Below are 19,183 nucleotides of genomic sequence, written 5' to 3'. Positions count from 1 at the left end.
TGTTGTGGTCAGGCCTCATTTCATTCATGAGTGAGTTGGGTGAGATCGAATCAGACTAATATTGGCTACCAGTGGCACCTGCATATGCTGTATACCCATAGATTGATTGCTTGTAAGCCACATTTGAATATGTATGCTACTGTACATAAATTAATTACCATTAACCATTGGGGTATCATCTCGTCATCTCAGTCTACAGTGTGCACCTGGCATTTCACAAAAAGAGATAAGCTGCCCCTGCTGATCACATACAGATCTAGACATTAATTTAGGAGGACTGTTTTACCGGTACATCATCCATGCATTTCAGTGGTCATACAGTGAGGTTTGCTTTGTAGGAACTTATTGACTTCTGCAGGGAAGAAAAAATGGAGCAGCAGTTTAACTTGCTTTAAAAGAAAAACTCAGCAGTATGTCTTTTTTTTTTTATTTCAGAAAATCACTCACAACTTGCTATTGAGAGTACAATCATATGATTGGCAAAGAGTTAAGAAACCTTTAATTTCTTGAACAACTTGCCCAGGGTTTTCTAGATGGAAATGGTGTCCACCTTTGATTTTTTTACACAATTTGAACTTTGCACTTTGACAAATGATGTTAATTCTCTCCATCCAAGATACTTTGTTCGTTTCAAACACAGTATCAGTGGCTTCTAGTGTCAATACTGCACATTGTATCTTGGAAAGAATTGAAAGTAACAATTGCTGAGGTGCAACAAGTGGTACATATAAATGTTTTATGATTGGATCATTTGAAAATACGAGACCATTCTTGGTGGTACAAGTTCCTCTCTTAGCCAACAAAACTGCATCCTCTTTTGTCAACATTGTTCCTCCAACAGCTTTTAACTGCCGCCTCTTTGCAGCAGATTCCAAGTTGGGATAAACATGGAGTGAAGTGGTCTGAACCTGTGCCATTGCTGTTGCATAACGAGCTAACACAACAGCTGCTTTGTCCACAGGGTATGTTGAAGGCCCACGGAAATCAAGCAAAATAAGATTCTCCACTTCACATGGGAAAGTACCGGCATACAGAGCTGCTAAGTTAGCTCCCATACTGTGACCTATGACTGAATACTTTTCCCATTTGAGCTGTGAAATAACTTTCTTTATATCAGCAATGTACTCAAAGTGTATGTATGGCATTCCAGGCCATCTGTGTGAGGATTTACCATGTCCTGGAAAGTCTATGCAAATGAAGTGGATGTCTTCTGGAAGCAAGCGAGCTAGTCTGAAAGAGATCAAACCAGCAATGTAATAAGGTTTTTGCAGTTTTCAGGCTAAACCTGGGCAAAACCATACCTAAGCACTATTGCAAAGACCGTTTTTCTGCATTCTGAAGTATTTTAAAATCCCATCCATTGATACAGCTAACCCACCAAAAATTGCAATCATAACAAATCTGAACAGAGGTTTCCAACCAAGACTGGATAAAGTTTTGATTGATTTGTTTTGTGAAACTGGTTCTTAAAGGTTTGTATGATGACCTGGAAGAGACAATGGTGAATCAGGGATGTGACACTTTTGGAGCATGGCACAAGGAGTAACCATGCAATGATACAACTAATGCTGCTGGCTTGCTGACCACAGTGGTTATGTGTTCACTCATGGTCTCCAACAATTATGAGCTATGCAGACAAAATTAATTGCTTCTCAGTGTCCTTCAACGTCGACTTATTCACAAGGCAGAACTGCAAACAGTAGTTAACCTTCTCAACACAGTTCACAGGACATCCAGTCACTTGAAAGCATGCACCAAAGAGCATTGACCAATGCACACTAAGTTTTCATTTGTCATGAAACTAAACAATTTAATTGCGATGAACTTGCCCATGCTGGTGATCAAAGTTGTCCACGGAGGCGAGTTTACCAATAGGTGTAGGTGAGTTGCCATAGGCGAATTTGAACGTAGATGATTTGACTGGATACCATTCTGACAGGTCCTGCTCCCAAGAGCTCAGTTGGTAGAGCATTGCACCAACGTTGCAAAGGCCATAGGTTCAAATAGCTTTATTTTTCATTTAAGGGCAGTGCCTACTTAGTCAAAGGCATTTTTTCACAGTTTATGAATATGCTGGAAAAGCAGATCTGAAGAAGTGTTATTGAAATCCAAAACGAAAATTGGGGGATAACCACGCATTTTTCAAAAATAACTAATCATCAATACTTGTAAAAAGTGTTAAACCATTCCCTTTTTTTTCTCCCTTTAGCATCGTCTGACCGACCCAAATTTTTGGCATTTTCAAAAAAAGTTTTTTATGTCACATAGGAGTTTTGGTGGTTGATTCTTTTTCCCACGCTGATTTGATCCCTGATCCCTTATTCCATGAAAAACACCGCTGATCCTGATGCCTGGAGTTGTGATTCCAGCTCCCTGGCATGGAATGGGACATTCCATTTTTTATCCGCACCCCCCTATGGAAGGCATTTTTCCGACAGGTCCCTTTTGCTCTGAAATGAGATTCCGACAGGTCCCTTTCACCTCTGAAGTTAGATTCCGACAGGCCCCTTTTACTCTGAAGCTTGATTCCGACAGGCCCGTTTTTGCATAGAACAAAGACTCCCGATTCCGACCTCCTAAACTAGAGCAGAAAATCCAGATTCCGACAGGGTCCTTCTTGACGTTTCAAAAAATGCCTTCCATAGGGGGGGTGCAGATAAAAAATGGAATGTCCCAATGTGATCCCTGATCCCGGCCCTTTTCAGGTCTTTGATGCCTGATACCATATGTTCCTTGTTACGACCCTGATAGAAGAAAACATCCTAAAGTGTGAGGATCCCTTCTCTCTTTTATTACTCGTTATGTTCATAAAACGCCCTGGAATGTGATTGGACCAAGCTGGGATTCCCATTCTTGAGACTGGAAGAAAACATAATATAAAGGCTTAATAAAAAGCGCGCTACTACTTGCCTGTCAAATGTGTTTGCGTTATCTAGAAATCCATGAAGTCCTAAGAAAGGCTTTCCATCATCACGTCCCCACTCTTTAGCTGCAATAACTCCCCAAGGAACAGCAAAAGACATTTCTCGATAAGATTGTTCCTCAGACAATAATCTTTCGGCATCCATGATGGCGATCCTTAGTCCCAACCCAGGCGCCCATCGTCCAACGGCGGCATTCCAAGAGATCGAAACTAGACGCTCCATGAGCGTACACTGGGTTGCCTGTGGAACGTGTTATGCAAAAACAGAAGGGTGGAATTGAATCCACGCAATTTTTTCAAGTCGGGGGTCATTAAGACCATTTAACTGGTCACCCAGAAGTCTTGCCAGCAGAGGCCCTTTGGATCACAAGTTGATACGACGAAACAGATCTTTTTCTGAGGTTAAAAACCTGGCTACCAGCCTATTAATCATCTGTCAGAAAGAAAAATTCCTGTCCCCTTTACAAAAAATAGGCATGCATTGCGTACGTGTGGTAGTGCAGTAACACAGCGCTTTATTCCATATTGTCAACCGAGCTGCGTTTTGTCTTCCAGGAGATTCAAGTTGTCTTTGCGTAATATGTAGCTCGAATAGTACACGATATTGTTTTGGTATTGTATATCATTGTAGTACCATGGTACAAGTCTAAGGTAAATAGCCCCCTGAGAAGACATGTGGTTACTAGCAAAGTACAGAAACCCAGAAAGATTGAAGAAAATAAAAGGGAATCAGGAAATATTGGCTTCTAGGCTGACATGTTGAGAGTCGTTTTCAAGTTCCCTCACAACTTGTCTTTACCACAAGCGTGCACTCTAAGCATCCGACATCTTTGTAATACAAAAGCTCACTAAAATGAATCCCTAGGGGTCCGGCGGGGTTAGTGTCTGGATGAAACAAGAAACATACGACTTTGTAACAGAAGCATAGGACCGACAATTCTATTTTAACGCTCAAAAATGCGAACCAAGCAAGGTACAGATTTTGTTAGCTTGCTTATGCAAAACAAATATTGATGTAAAAGTGAATAAATATTGATACACAGTTTTTAGGGAAGAGTAGAAGGAAGTTTTCAGGACGGTCGATCGAGAATAAAATATTTTGCCATCCGTAACAAAATTTACGACATGAAAACAACATTGATTTCAGGGGCGGATCTAGGATTAATGATGACTGGTTTCCAAAACCACGAAAAAGTTTCTAGGAGTTTCTAGGGGGTCCGGGCGCATGATCCCCGGGAATTTTTTGGATTTTAACTCTTCAAAGTCCTCTTTCTCGTGTTTCTGACCGATTTGCGTAAAACGGTGGAAACCGGTATGGATCCGCCCCTGGATTTTGAACCGCGAATATAAAAAGCTATCATCAGTGAAAAACATTATGGAAGATTCAATTTGTTTTTGTACTTTTGGCTGCACAAGTAAATCGCAAAATCGAAAGCGACACCGAATTCAGCGGGCGCCGTGATCAAGTTACCTCGGCGTGTTTACTCGCGAAACAGTGAAACATCTGTGTCAAATGATGGCAAGATACTGGGTTTTTGTTTTTGCTAGTTTTCTTTTTCTTTCAAGTGTTATAAAGTTTGAAAAGAAATGTGCGAATTTAACACAAAGATCACAATCGCTTAACTGTTGAGGTTGACCATTGTTTCTGCAAAGTCAAAAATTTACTCTCCAAGACGAGGTTATTTATCACCAGGTAATTCCATCGTTTTGGGAATAGCAGCTACTTTATTATTCATCAGCGTCACATTTTTTTGCTAATTTTGGGGCTCACTTTGTTGAAACTCAAGCACGCTTCCAAACAGACCTGTTTATTTTCGTGAATTATGCACGCGCTCCTTACAGCGCACTACCACAAAAACCCTCCTGTATCACATTTCAACCCACGTATGCAAATTTGTTAAGCTCGAAAATTACACAACATGTTAAATTCACAAAGGCTGGAAATCTAACAAAAACCCTTTCCAGCGAAACATTTATTGAAACAAACAACATATTTGCTATTAGAGGCAAAAAACCCTTCCTTTTTAAATTGCGTGCGTGCAAACAAGACACACAATCCGTGTCACAAAGCATATGCAATTAAGTAAATTTCAGACAGTTCACATCAAACCCTTTTCGAAAGAACCTTGACCGTAAATAATGAAGCATAAAAGAGACAACAAGCTTTCCTTCAAATAATTCTTCAATGTCACATTTCCAATTTTTTTACCTTTGCAGAGTTGAGTACAAAATAACTGTAAATTGCCAGACAACTGAGATGCGACTTCAGTAAACGCAAAATGATGCATTCAAGGCATTCGATTCCTTCGATGTTTGTTAAATCCATTAAAAAATTGCCATTGATTTCAGTGTTGTAAATAACACCAATTGGTAAAATATTAGAAACAAAGCTTTCTTGATATCCAACGCGAAAATTCAATTGTTGTCCAAGACCATTACTCGTAGCTTCATAGTTTCCAGATATTTATTTTTCGCCGCCTGTCTTGTTTATCCAATTGACGTTCCATTTTTGAGCTCCATGAGGGTATATTTTGTTTAAAGATTCACTAAAACGCCATTCGCGTTACAATGACTTTCGACGCCATTGAAGGTTAACAAGAATTAGTGAAATTTCCGATTGTTACCCGAAGACTGTGCAGAGTTGAGTTAACAAGAGAGTCCGCACGATTCAACCAACATGTTCTCGAGAGTGGAATTTTTTTTTTTACATATGAACAATGACGAAACAGAGGAAGCTCTGCTCGCCCTTACTTGACAATGTTAAAAGTTGAAAGCTAAACTAAGTGAAAATGTGACGCTAAAATTTTTAAGAAAAGCTAAAATCGTGAAAGCTACAAATGTAGCGAAAAAGCCTATTTGATTGCGTATTTACTTCTATTATTTGTTACTTGAATTGCTGATTTTCATTTTGTACAATGTGGATTTTGTAATATTACGTTTTGTTTTTATGGTATTATTGTTATTATTATTTTGTTGTTGTATTTTGAGTGATTTTGGATGTAGGAAACATAAGCTGTGGGGACAAGGGGCATCGAGTGACCTCACCCAAGGGCCTGGGAACCCGCTCCTGCACGGCTCGGCCCACGGGTTCCGTCGCTACCCCCCGGTCCCTTCTTAAATGATTACACGTAGCTCATCATTGTCTATGCGAGAAAGGACGTTCTTATGAGCCCACGTATTTGTAAATTCTCTGGGGGGTATAACAGGAATGCGCCGCGGAGATACGCGTGCGCACTCTTGTTTTATTTTATTAATGACCGACTGGGCGGGGGTGACCTTGTGTTCGAAAGTGCAAAGGTTCTGCGCCGCCCAGAGCCCGTTGAGGACTATATTAGAGATCAGACAAGTTAAGGAATTGGCCTTGGCCGCCTGGCCATCCTGAGCGAGGCCTTGTTTAAAGAAAACTAAAGCTGGACAGAGAATTAAAGGGGCAGAATAAAATTGCTTGACGAGTTGAAGACGCCACGCCCACACCTGAGATGCAACAAAACACTCACAGAAGGCGTGGGAGCAAGATTCAGTTTGCCCACAGAAAGCGCAGCGTTCGCTTAAACGGAGCCGACGCCACCGTTTAAGAAAAACCCGGGTTTTGATGACTCCATGAGCCAAGCACCACACAATGTTTGTTCCCAATTAATACTCAGACCGCCATATGGTGGATAGCTTGCCCTCTCAGGCGAATGTGCTAGGCAAACGCCGGGGAGATTTCACTAGTTTCTCGTAGAAAGTTTTAACTTTATAGTCTGGTAAGAGGGTCAGGTCTAGATTGAGGCGGTCAATCAATCAATCAATAACAATAATAATAATAATAATAATAATAACGTTATTAATCTCCGCGAAAGGCTTTTCAGCTTACTTTACAATATCAGATATCTAAAACTTAGCTTTCGAAAAATACCCTAAAAAAGAGCTGTTTTATTTTCACTTTAAATAATCTAAATTAGTAATAGACTGAAACTCATCTGGGAGACTATTCCACAGCTTTTTGCCTCTAAAGGTTAACCCGCGCTGACCTGCAGCCGTCCTACAGAGTGGCATATGAAGGCGGTCCTATTCCTAGTGTTGCAGTTGTGCACTTCCGATCTGGTTTTAAACTTTTGACATGATGACAGACAGACAGACAGATAGACATGTTTATTTGGAGTCTTATACAATAAATAGTATATCGACCACAATTTCCAAATAACTAAGAATTACAAACAACAAAAGTATACATGGCTAAAAAGTTATTAATTAATTAAGTCCTGGAGTATTTACTTTTATCCGTCTTCCCCTTTCCTTTTTTCAAAGCATTCGAATATATGTTTTGCTATTAGTTTTTGTATTTTAACATTTCCGCTAGGGGGGTTTATCAGAAACATGAATATTTTATTAGGTGACATTCTGCTTATTTTTATTCTATATTCTTTTTCCAAATAGTCTAGTAACGAACATCGTTTTTCCTGGTAAGCAGGGCATATATTTAGAAAATGGTCTTCGTCCTCCATTTCTATTTTCAAATTGGGCAAATTCTTTCTGCAGGTTTCTTGAGCGGTCTCGAATAACGTCCTGTCTCTATGGCTAATTTGTGGTTGCTAAGTCGCAGTTTTGTTAGGGCTATTCTGTGTCGTGTATTGGTGACCTGATGTAGGTAGTCTTCACATTTGTAATTGTCTATCGTTTTGAATAACCGGTAGGTTCTCATTTTGTTGCTTTGGTTAGCATCTTTTCTGGTGTCGTTATTTATTTCACTTAGCCATCTTTGTAGTTCGATATCCTTGAGTCGTTGCCTGATAATGTTTACAATTCCTATGTCTACATAGTGTGCTTTCATCCAGAGGTCTCTTAATCCTATCTGTTCCAATGAGCCTTTGATTTTTTTGCTCCAGAAAGCCTTATTTTCCTTCCATTTAATGTCATTGTATGCTATTTGGGATAATTTGTATTCATTTTTGGTTAAAGTTAACCAGAACTTAAAGTTCCTACATTGAGCATCAATTGATATTGGGAACCGCCCTGTTTCAGCCCTGCACGCATTGTTGCTGCAGTATTTGTTAACTCCCAGCAACCACTTTAGCAATTTATTTTGAACTAATTCTGCTGGGTCCTTTTCTAATTTCCCATTGCAATCAATCCCCCACACTTCACTTGCATAAAAGAGTATGGGAGATATCAGTGCATCAAATAACTTCATCGTTAATTTTATATTTTCTCTGAAGTGGTTTCCCATTTCTTTTCGTAATTTATAGAGTGCTTTAAGTGCAACTTTCTTCAACTCTTTTCTAGCGAGATTAAATTTTCCAAAAGGACTCATTATGAGTCCAAGATATTTATACAATTTGACATTTTCCAGTTCATCAGCGCCGTATCTGAACAAGTAGTTGTTTAAAGAGTTACCACAATTGTTAAAAATCATAATTTTTGTCTTGTCTAAATTTACACTTAAATCGGCATTTTCACAGAAAGATTCCAGCCTATTAAGAATTATTTGGAGGTTTTTTGCTGATCTAGAGAAGATTACTAGATCGTCCGCATATAAGAGACAATTTATAGATCTATCACCTAGCATAATGTCGGTTGGACTCGCCGTATTTAGGAATTTTGGTAAATCACTTAGATAGAAATTAAAAAGAGTAGGTGACATCATGCAGCCTTGCTTTACCCCGGCAAAACAAGTAAAGGCTTCATCATTTGAGTACATGGATGTTAAAACGTCAAGGAAACGCCCGTGCACACCTTCTTTTCTCAGCTTGTCGAATACTTTTTGTCGAGGTATACAGTCGAAGGCTTTTCTAAAGTCGACGAAGCATGATGATGTGATGTGTTGAGTACAAAGGGGGGGGGGGGGGGGGGGGGTTAAGGCGATTCGTCAATTTCGCTAAGCGATTATCCCACTTAGCATGATCCAAATTGCCGTTGCCAAAATACAAACCAAGGATTTTAAGCTTGTCCGTAACAGGGTCGGTTAGTCGACCAGCTGATCTGCCGATCCACAAGCCCTCGGTCCTCTGCGTATTAAGGCGCGAACCGGATCCCTTTTCAAAGATATTGACAATGTGAAAACATTGAGTGATAGAATAATCCTTAGCTAAGATCAGCGTGGTGTTGCTGCTTTGAGCCGGGGATTTGAATTCCCTCGATAGTGTCGTCCTGGCAAATCGCCTGACCTAAGGTTTCCACTACTAAGCAATACAAGAGCGGTGAAAGCGGGCATTCCTGTCGTACACCTCGTTTGAGGAGAAAAGGCGAAGAAAGCCAGCCTTTGTTGATGACGTTGGAGCTAATGTCGGTATAAACAACATTAACCCATGGCTGGAAATGAGGCCCAAAATTGAAACGAGCTAACACAGGTTGTAGGAAACCATGATTAACCCGATCAAAAGCCTTTTCTTGATCCAGACTTATAATCGCTGCCGACAGCTGTTTAAATTTGACATAGTCGATAGTGTCCCTTAGCAAAAAGAGGTTTTCAGGCCTACTGTTCCTCTGTGCCCACTGTTCCTCTGTGCCTACTGTTCCTTTGTTCCTCCTGTTCCTGTACACATCTGTGCCTCCTGTCCCCATATTACTGTGATCTCTGTGCTGCCTACTCTTCCTCAATGCCCAGTGTTTCTCTGTTCCTACTGTTCCAATGTACCTGTGCCCACGGTTCCTCTGTGCCTACTGTTCCTCTGTCCCTCTATGCCTCATGTCCTCTTATTCCCCTGTGTTTCCTATTTCTATGGTCCTCTGTAGCTCCAGTCCCTCTGGTCCTCTGTGCCCGTTTAGTATTAATTATTACACGCTCCAAGTGACGTCAGTCGGGTCGTCGTACACGAGCCATGCGCCAACAGCGAAAGTGCAGATTTGTTTTTAAGTCAAATACCATTGAACGCTATATGCTTAGACCAACATCATCCCCAGTCATAGATACTGTGTGCCTTGCACATTTTGCTGCATATTATCAAGAGGACCATAAAAAGAATGACAAGAAACATCTGACTCTCAGCCACAAGTTCTTACTGACAAGTCACAGCACAAGCGTCCCAAGCTCACAACGCGATTTTGCAATGCATAACTGTTATGTTACGGAACAGATTTTGTGGACACAGCTTCAGCGTTTTAACTTCTTTATTCAGGCATGGAACTTCAGCACTCTGCCGTTGCCGGCAGCCAACTCTCTCTAGCTCTCTCTCAAACTACCAAAAACTGGCGTTTATATATGCTCTTGCTTAGCTAGGATTGGTTACTGCGGGCAATACAGTTCCTTTGAAGAATAAAGGACGATGAGATAACAGCCTGGGTGTAAGATTATGTGCCCTGGGCGTAGCACCTGAACTAGTCAAATAAATGAACGTTACAAAAGTTACAAGGTTCTCCTGAGTAAAATACTTTCGAGAGTAACCTTTCGGTGCCCAATACAGCGATGACTCTCCAAAGAGCTTGAAAAGTAACACAAAAGTGATAATAACGGAAACGCTTGTGGTAAATACTTGCAGTAGATAGACACTTTAGCCTAGCTAAATTTGAATTAATAAAATTGTTGGATAAACTTGTTACAAGGATTGGAATATTCTGGAAAGTTCGCGAAGGTCAATGTCACGCAATGTGTTGTTTCAAGAATTCTCTAGAACTGTGACTCATCAATTTCAAAATAACCTGTGACTCGTAAGTTTAAAAATAGAGTTTACTGTAATAGCTGAAAATAGTAACTTTTGGAAACTTATAAGACTCTCTTCGGATAGCTATATAAGCGGCTCTCTAGTCAGTCAGTCGGTTGTTGTGGTTGTGATTCGGGACTTTTTTTCCCCAAGTGATATTGTGTGACAAGTGACAAGTGACAAGTGACAAGTGAAGCGATTTTCCTGTTCGTGTGTGATTCTGACATTCTGCTGTCAAGACTTAAATTGGTTTCCGTGGAGTGTGACACTGAAAGACGTCTTCTCTTCAGGATATTTCGTCAAAGAGAAGGACAGTTATGCTTGTTAAAAAGGGACAAAACATTAAGATGTGCTATTTACGCAATAAGAATGGCATACATATATCAAGTGCTTATACATGTACATCAAGACTGTTATACATACATCAAAATTCGCCATATACATATCAAAGCTCATATTTACATGTTGAACGATGCTACACTTATCTGATATATTTACCTCAAGGTTCTTTAGCAATATGTACATCAAGTTTCCAGATAAATATACATCATGATTGGTGATACTTTCCATCGAGTTTTAAGGTGGCTTACTACAGTTATCCGAAGAAAAAATAACAAAATTTTGAAATCTGTGAAATTAAAGCAAAATGATGTCTCTTGTGAAGTGTTGGTCACTGCAAATTGACGTAAAATGTAATTTTACCTAACAAATAAATACAAATCAAGGGAAAACACTTAATATAGTGAAGGACTTCCTGGAGGGGGGACTGGAAACTAGACATTTCAAAGGCCTTTTTCTCAAAATCTAGCCGTACAACCAGGGTTAAAATTTTGCGAATTAGTAAACAACATTGCAAAAAGTTCTATCAGACAGTTTTTCAGTCATTATTAAAATAGACCAAAATCGACGTTTTTATCATTTGTGAAAAACCTGTCTGGCAGATTTAACTATTTATTTCTCTACACAATTGTTTTTTCTCGCTTTCGGAAACCCTGAAATTTTGAGATGGGGTTGTACGGCTGGTTTTCGAGAAAAAAGCCCTTGAAGTGTCTAGTTTCCAGTTCCCCCTCCAGGAGCTCGGTCACTATGTTTAGGATTTTCCCCTGATTTGCATTTATTTGTTCGGTAAAATTACATTTTACATCAATTGCAGTGACTAACACCTAAGAATGCTGATGCTTTAATTTCACAGATTCCAAAACCTTGATCTCAGTTTCTTCGGAAAACTGTATTAAGCCACCTTAAACACATCAAAGATGCGTGATAACATACACAGTATGTACAAAATGTGGCCCTGGATTCTCTTTAGAAACCAGTAAACTCAGTGGTACGGATGAAATCAGGTAGCGCATTCCGCAACTTAGCTGATACGTAAGAAAAAAGAAATAAGAATTATAACTGGTTGTTCTAGGTTTATCGAGGGATAGAACGTAATTTTCGCGTAGATCATGCCTAAAAAGAGGACGGGAGAGTAAACGCATTTTTCATATTAGCATGCAGGAAAATCCTTTAAAAAAAAAAAGAGAAAGAAAACATACTTTTCTAAAGTAATATGAGGAGATTTTGAATGCGTTTATTGCATAGAGATGTAGAGTTTGACTTTAGTAGTAAGAGACCAGGTAATCTGCAAATATAAATCTGGTTATTCTCTTATTTACATTATACCGTTCCTTTGACACGAGGATCACAGCGAAAAAAGCACAACTTTGTCGCGAATTTTCTATGACAAAAATTTGTTCAGAAATTAAAAGTCTACGTTAACTGCACACACCAGGGTTACTGCTTAGTATCTGGCTTGAAATCGTCTTCTCACGTTTTCTTCCGGCCGCGCTTGAGCCATTTGATGAGGGCCAGTCTCGTGCTTCTCAAGTTGCCTCCTTCATGCCCAAAAGAATTCTGGGTAATTCTGCCATCCCATGACAAGGGAAGACACCCGATTGTCATTTCCTAGCCGTCCTTTCCTTGTAAGTATTGGGCCACCCAGTCCTACCAGCAAAACACAGCATTGGTTGAAGTTTTTAGCTTTCAAAACTTGCCCAAATTGTATCGGTACTCAAATCGGATCGGCCTAGCCTAAAAGCTGTTCTTTCCTGAGGTCAAACTGTGTGCCGGTAAGCAGGTAAGCCGTCGGATCCAAGAGACTTGTATGATGACATTTGTGAGGCGGCCTCAAAACACTCAGAGAGCGTGAGGTCGCCTTCACAAAGCTGTTGATCAAAAAACTTTCCTAGTTGATCTAAAAGCCATTCTAGTTGATATAAAAGCCATTCTTGGCTTTCCGAATCAACCGGTTCGGCGGTGTAGACATTTTTATAAAGTTCTCCACATTGCCGGAGAATATTTTTATCGGACGTGACTGAGGGGTAGTATCGAAAACGAAGACCCCGAAAAGGAAGACCGAAGACCTAGAGATCACTTCAGTTCTCCTTAAAACCATGCAGTCCCTTTTTAATTTGTTGTTTATCGTTGAACAGGAGCAATGTAAAAAAAAAAAAAAAGGGCAATGCAGGGGGCAGTAACAAGTAGAAACTTCAATTGTATGCGATAACATATTTTCCTTCCACGCGGAGAGAAAGCGATTGTCACGTCTACTTTAGGGTTGTAGTTGAAAGTGAAAATCTGTACAAACAAATCCGGAGTTTGTATTTCAGAGTACTGAAATTGTTACTTTCCTCATATCTTTCAGTTTCCTTCTTTTTTGAACGTTGCAGCAGGACATGGTTCGTACAACTTAAGGCAAACGAAATTCAAGGACGTTTCAAGAACAAATTACAGTTTTCAAGGAATAAAATTTATTCTTTAAACTGACAATCTTGGTCCCACTCAATGGAGTCATTTGCGAATTTTAAATAGACCAGCCACGGTTGATCACATTATTTTATACTGTAATAATTTGTAATAACATTTTTTAAAAGGACAACAGTCACTGGCCATGACTTGAAGTTGCATCTGGGTACAGAAATAGTATTTGAAGATAGAAAAATCATATTGTCACGCAGTCATAAAAACTGTTACTGATGATGATGATGATGATGTTTCAGCAGCCTTTCAATTTGCGTTATCTTTGGCTGCCTTTCTGAGCGTTACTAGCTTCTGTACGACTGAAACCCGATTCTGACCTTATATCACAACTTGAAGTAACTTCTTTGGGTAAAAATGTACCGACCAGCGAAGACTGAGTTCAACTTGAAGTTGTACAAGTGTTCATTTTATGTTTATCGCCTTTCATGTGAGACTTCAGCGTGCTTTCTCCCATGCGTTCAATGTTGATTACCTTTTTACAAACACAACACATAGCCTTGCGCTTGTCGCCTTTAAATTCTTTTACCCAGCTACAGTTTGGATCGCTTAACCATTTGAATTGAAAGCGATTTGAAAAACACTTTCCTCGATTAGTTGAATCGGCCGTTACAACCGTCTCAAAATAACGTGACGTCACGCGCTCTCGCATCCTTAGGGTTGTCTGCCTGTGGTTCACTCATGAGATCTTGTTTACCGAGTCCATCAGGACACGGGATAATAAATTCCGCAACAGTCACTCAAATGCTGAACTCAATCATACTAAATTTGTTATCATTTTAGACACACTTCCCTTGTCTTCACAGAAAATTTTCTTGTATTTGGTAAAGGGAGTGTGATGAAGATAATATATCTCAGTGACAACGAAGGACTCAGTTTAATGAAAGCAGAAAAGTAATGGATTACATAATATGAGGAAAAAGTAAGATTCAAAGAAACTGAAAAGATTCGCTTGTTGTTTTTGGTTCATCGTCGAAAAATTCAGTAATAGCTGATGTGTTTTGCTAAAGTTCCTCCATGTCGACTTGGAAGCAAAGTAACTGAAGACGCATGCGTCGTTTAAATGTCGTCATCAAAGCTTCTATCAGTCTGAAATCAATGAAAGATTTTGGTACCTTTTTAATGAGAAGGCATAACAATCAAGAGGCATAGGGTGGGGGGTAAGGAGGGGGAGGGGCAGCGTAACACAGAAGTAAAGAACAAGGATAAATCAGGATCGACCTTTTTAGTCAATTGAAGGCGAAAAAGAATTTACATTACCTCTTATCAGAATCCTTGGTTATGGCTGGTACCTTACTAAATGTGGCTTGGAATAACTCCCTAGAACAATAATGCATCAAGAAGGTAGAAATTAAATGATCTCTCCATGGTTCAAGCATTTAAACTAACTCTAATTAGGGAAAACCTGACTCTCCACAAAAAATGACAAATTTGAAAGGCTAGGGATGCAGAAAGGTGTCATCCACATCCACCATTATTTTCCCTGCTAGCAGAGGTCTCTTTTCTTTTTGCTTTTCCTGGGTTGACGAGTACGGGAAAACAGACCTCTGTCATTCGTCGAAACTCATTGTGTGTTGAGAGGTGGTTACTTAGCGACCGAATCCTCACGTGATACTTCACTTTGTGTGGGCTCACTTAACAACAGCGGAAATACTGTAAAGGAATGCGCGGGACACAGCGGGCTCACGTCCAATCAGCAAACATATCATGGAGCATGCGGTTTGAAGAGTGCCGTCCAAGGTTGTGGACGGAGGTTGAATCAAAGTGAGTTTCAATCCATGGCAGAGGCCTCTTTTCCCGTAATCAACAGCACAGCAAACGCAAACGAAAAGAGATCTCTGCCAACAGGGAAACCATTATTGTGATGGAGAATATAAACGATTCTTTCGTTTTTATGCTAATGAGCCTTTCTAGTTTCGCTAAGCCATGCAAAAGTCAAAAGAACAACTGCTCCAAAATGAAGTAGGTCTCGTTAACGTTATATAAACGAAAAACAAATTTGCTGCCATTTGTAATAGTCGTTGCTATCACTACATTCTTGCCCCGCTTAAAATTATGTTACATTATTTTTTATCTGTAATTTGACAACAGTATATTTGCTTTTTTTAGAATTCGATACATATAACTAACTGCAGACAGTACTTTTTCGGCCTTCTGGGCCTCATATATATATGGGGCATTTGGGGTGGCTTTTTAATCTTAACCTTCATCCTAGACATCAGCACTGCACTGATATATAAAACAGAATAAATGTTTGAAAGAAAATTCGCCCTGAACGGGATTTGAGCCCGTGGGACTGCCGGCAAATTTTCCTTCAAGGTGACAAGGTAGGAGAGCCTATCACTCCACTTGAAAACCTCACTAAGGATCACTTTAATGGATACACGACCGTAGTCAACTTAGCGGATGACAAGGAAGGATTCACAAGGGATACAAGCTAATTTTATTTCTGTATGAAGAGTATAATTATGAGAGAAACCCTGACCCCGTACACCCCAAATAGTCATATTGTTAACTGAATAAATGTTTGAAAGAAAATTCGCCCGTGTAGTGGTTATCACACCCGACTAGCAACGTGAGTTCAAATCCCGCTCAGGGCGAATTTTCTTTCAGGAAGGCTATAAACGTAAATTTTTTGGCGAGTCTACTGCTGAACTGGCGATGCCACGCTGCGTGTCAACAAATCGTAGTTTGTTCAGGGGGCCTCCTAAACTGGCATGGACTTTGACACGATATTGGGATGAAAAACGTGGATTTTACCAATAGACAAAGGCTGAAAGTCAGCTAGTGAAATTATATATTTAAGAGACGGCGTCCAATGCACTCTCATAATCTTTGATTACTGCTAGTATTTAACTGAATATTTACTTTTCATCTGTCGGGTCAGGAAGCCTTCTTTGTCGGGTTCCTGAGAAACGTATCTACGGTACTTTGACTTCAGGGTGAACTATTTACACAATCGCGAGGTTGAGCAGCCATGTAATTGAAAATCTAAACATCTATAAGCATAGGTACCCCAAGCTCACGGATAATCGTTGTTGCGTTACATAAACTGTTTATGAGGGTCTGTATGGGGAATTTAGCGATCGTTACTTAAAGCATTAAAATTGACATAAAAATACATCAGAATTTGTTACCTTGCCTCGTTGTCTCATTTATGGTATGTTCTTAGCATTTCTGGCCGTTTCAGAGCGATTCTATGTAGTTTTAGATCTATCGTTGCTCTCCAATATAATAATTTCGCAAGGTTGGCTACTTGCTGGCGGCGGTCTCGCATAACCACCGAAGGAAATCAGTCGTTCATTTACTCCGAACGCTCAGGTCGCCTCCAGATGCACGTTAAAATCCTTCTTTAACTAATGCCTTTCTCTATCGGACCTGGTTTGTACCTGCCGATCGTCGACGATGCTTTGCCACGAAGTTCCGTGCACGGCCGTTGGAAAAGACGTTACCGACCGGGCCCAAGGTTCAAATTTATTACCCAGGCGACGATGTCAGTGACAGGTACACTGTAAAACAAAGTGAATGTTTATGTTTTGTTTGCGAAACATCTTTAATGCATCAGCATTTCCCAGAGCTTCGTCCGTATCTGCGTGACAGCTCAGTATTTTCCTGAGAAGGGCCTCACGTTGCACCTGTCACTGAAACTGAAGCCTCGTCGCCCACCCTGTGGGTAACAAATTTGAACCTTGGGCTCGGCCGGTAAGGTGTTTTTCCACGGCTTCGTGCAGCGAGCGCTGCGCTGAAATGGCCAAATAGCCAATAGCGCTGAAATGGCAAAAGTACGCCACAAAAACACTGATAAGGTATCGAGAAGACAAGGTAAGGCATTTTTGTTCGATTCATGTTCTTTATTTTCGACTCCTAAACACATTTTCAAATTTCCATACAAACGCTTATAATCTTAGCTGATCGTGATGCTCAAATTACATCGTTAGCTTGGGGTACCTGTGCTGTGAGAAACAAAAACAGACTTGCGAATTATCATGATCGCAAATCACAATGCTGACAAGCACAAAGCAAAAGAAATGGTTAATAAATATGAAGTTTTTTACTCTCTCAATGTTTTTGGGTTAGAGTAAAGCGATATATTGTTGAAAAATCTTCGTGATAAAGGAGCTATGTCACGCAATTGATGTAATTCATAACACTCAAAATTCGCAAAAAGCATGTACACAATCTTCGCACTGGCAAGTCGTAGCAACAAAATTGGATTAACCAGGAACTTAAAGAAATAATGCTGGCTTCCCAAATAAACTTCATTTTACACTATAGTGACAAAAGAGATCCTTTTCTGAAGTTAACAACTTGGCTTCCTATTAATCATTTGTCAGAAAGAAAAAATTCCTCGCGTATCACATTTCAACACACGTATACAAATTTGTTAAGCTCGAATATTACACAACACGATGAATTCACTCACAGGGGACGAAATTTTTCGCGAAAACCTTTTCCAGCAAAAAAAAATTGTTGAAACAAACAACATATTTGCTATTAGAGGCAAAAAACCCCTTTCCTATTTCATTGCGTGCGTGAAGACATGAAACCCAATCGTGTCAAACTGCCATACACAACAAAATAAATTTCAGGAGCTTTCTTTCAAATAATTCTTGGCTGTCACATTTCCAATTATTTTTTTTTTACCTGAAGACTGCCCAGAGTTGAGCACAAAATAAATATAAGATTTAGTGAAATTTCCAATTGTTACCGGAAGAGCGTGAAGAGTAGAGTACAAATAAATACAAATAGCCAGACAACAGAGATCGCAGATCCACTTAAGGTGTTTGATTCCTTCTCTGTCTTTGTTGAACCTATAAGTTACCAGAGAATTTTCCATTTGGTTTCAGTGTTGTACACAACACCACACTTGGTAAAATATTAGAAATAAAGCTCACTTTGATTATGACTCGACGGACGAAAGATTGTTGTCGACGTCCATTATAAGGGTATACTTTGTTTAAAGACGCACTAAAACGCCATTCACGTTACAATGACTTTGGATGCCATTGCAGGTTAATTAAATGTCCTACTATGTCCACCGGATAAAATCTATGCATTTGTAACACCCCCTCAAACCTACCAAACATACGCGCAGAAGACTCTACACACAAAGACATTACTTAGCAAGAGAGGGACAGGAAAGACGTTTCATGACACGGAAAAAAATAAAAAATAATAAAAAAACAAAGAAATGAAATGCAGATTCCGACTGGGTTTGGCAACCCAGTAACAGAAATTTTACCGATTTTCCGACTGGGATTGCCATAGATTGACCGTTTGGAAAAGTTCCGAGTTACTTTCTACCAATCGCGTCCTTCTGGCTAAATACCTTGTGTGTTGGGTGAGGTATGCAGCCAATGCTTGCTGGATTGCTCGGGCTTCCAAATGGGCCTTAATCAAAATCAACATCAGACAATTACTAACAATATAATAATATAATAATATAATATACTAACAACTACTTCAGTGAAAGTCTAGCTGTATACTGATCTACAAGGAAGGGTGAAAAAAAGAAAACCGTTCGAAAATTGCCTACTCAGGTGGGGTGAAAATAAGGACACAACACATTTCAAACTATAGATTACGATTTCAAATCATAAAGCCAAAAAGCAATCAAACCGGGGAGAAAATGTACAACTTCAAAAAGCTCTACAAATGAAGTCGATAATACTGTCAGAATTATGAAGTGCTTACCGTGACTGCACCTGCCGAGTTGAATGTTTGGACTGCAGATATCTGCTTGCAAAATTCACCAGCTAACATGTCTGTCAAACGGGATAGCACTTGAGTCAGCAACTCTTCTGACACAGCAAAAACCTGGTGCAAGAGCAAATGCGTCATC

General features: G+C 39.8%; 3 protein-coding genes across 5 annotated transcripts in view; all 3 read right to left on the bottom strand.

The window, feature by feature from the left end:
- Positions 1-413: 413 nt before the first annotated feature.
- LOC138019473 (serine hydrolase-like protein) lies at positions 414-3,089 on the bottom strand. Its single transcript, XM_068866272.1, has 2 exons — positions 2,911-3,089; positions 414-1,230 (listed from the first exon to the last, which is right to left on the bottom strand). The coding sequence occupies exons 1-2, from the start codon at positions 3,066-3,068 to the stop codon at positions 444-446; spliced, it is 945 nt and encodes a 314-aa protein (XP_068722373.1). The 5' UTR covers positions 3,069-3,089; the 3' UTR covers positions 414-443.
- Positions 3,090-7,048: 3,959 nt separating this feature from the next.
- Positions 7,049-8,708, bottom strand: LOC138022440 (uncharacterized; the record flags this gene model as incomplete). Its single annotated transcript, XM_068869570.1, is given in 3 exon segments — positions 7,049-7,415; positions 7,418-7,989; positions 8,266-8,708. Coding segments are annotated over 3 exon segments (1,248 nt in total), but the record flags the coding sequence as incomplete, so codon positions are not given.
- A 5,487-nt stretch (positions 8,709-14,195) lies between these two features.
- Positions 14,196-19,183, bottom strand: part of LOC138019623 (exocyst complex component 2-like) — a 57,917-nt gene continuing 52,929 nt past the window's right edge. For 2 of the 3 annotated variants that reach the window (XM_068866477.1, XM_068866478.1), the window contains 4 exons: positions 19,036-19,158; positions 18,671-18,732; positions 14,602-14,661; positions 14,196-14,430 (listed from right to left, as the gene is read on the bottom strand). In XM_068866477.1, the coding sequence (XP_068722578.1) occupies positions 14,346-14,430; positions 14,602-14,661; positions 18,671-18,732; positions 19,036-19,158 (330 nt within the window). In that variant the 3' untranslated portion in view covers positions 14,196-14,345. Of the gene's footprint in view, positions 14,431-14,601; positions 14,662-18,583; positions 18,733-19,035; positions 19,159-19,183 lie in introns of all 3 variants that reach the window. The other variant, XM_068866476.1, reaches the window with a different exon arrangement.

Source organism: Montipora capricornis, chromosome 10 (genome assembly GCF_036669925.1).
Source record: "Montipora capricornis isolate CH-2021 chromosome 10, ASM3666992v2, whole genome shotgun sequence".
NCBI lineage: Eukaryota > Metazoa > Cnidaria > Anthozoa > Scleractinia > Acroporidae > Montipora > Montipora capricornis.
Note: the sequence above shows the minus strand (reverse complement) of the source record. Positions and strands in the feature narration are given on the sequence as shown.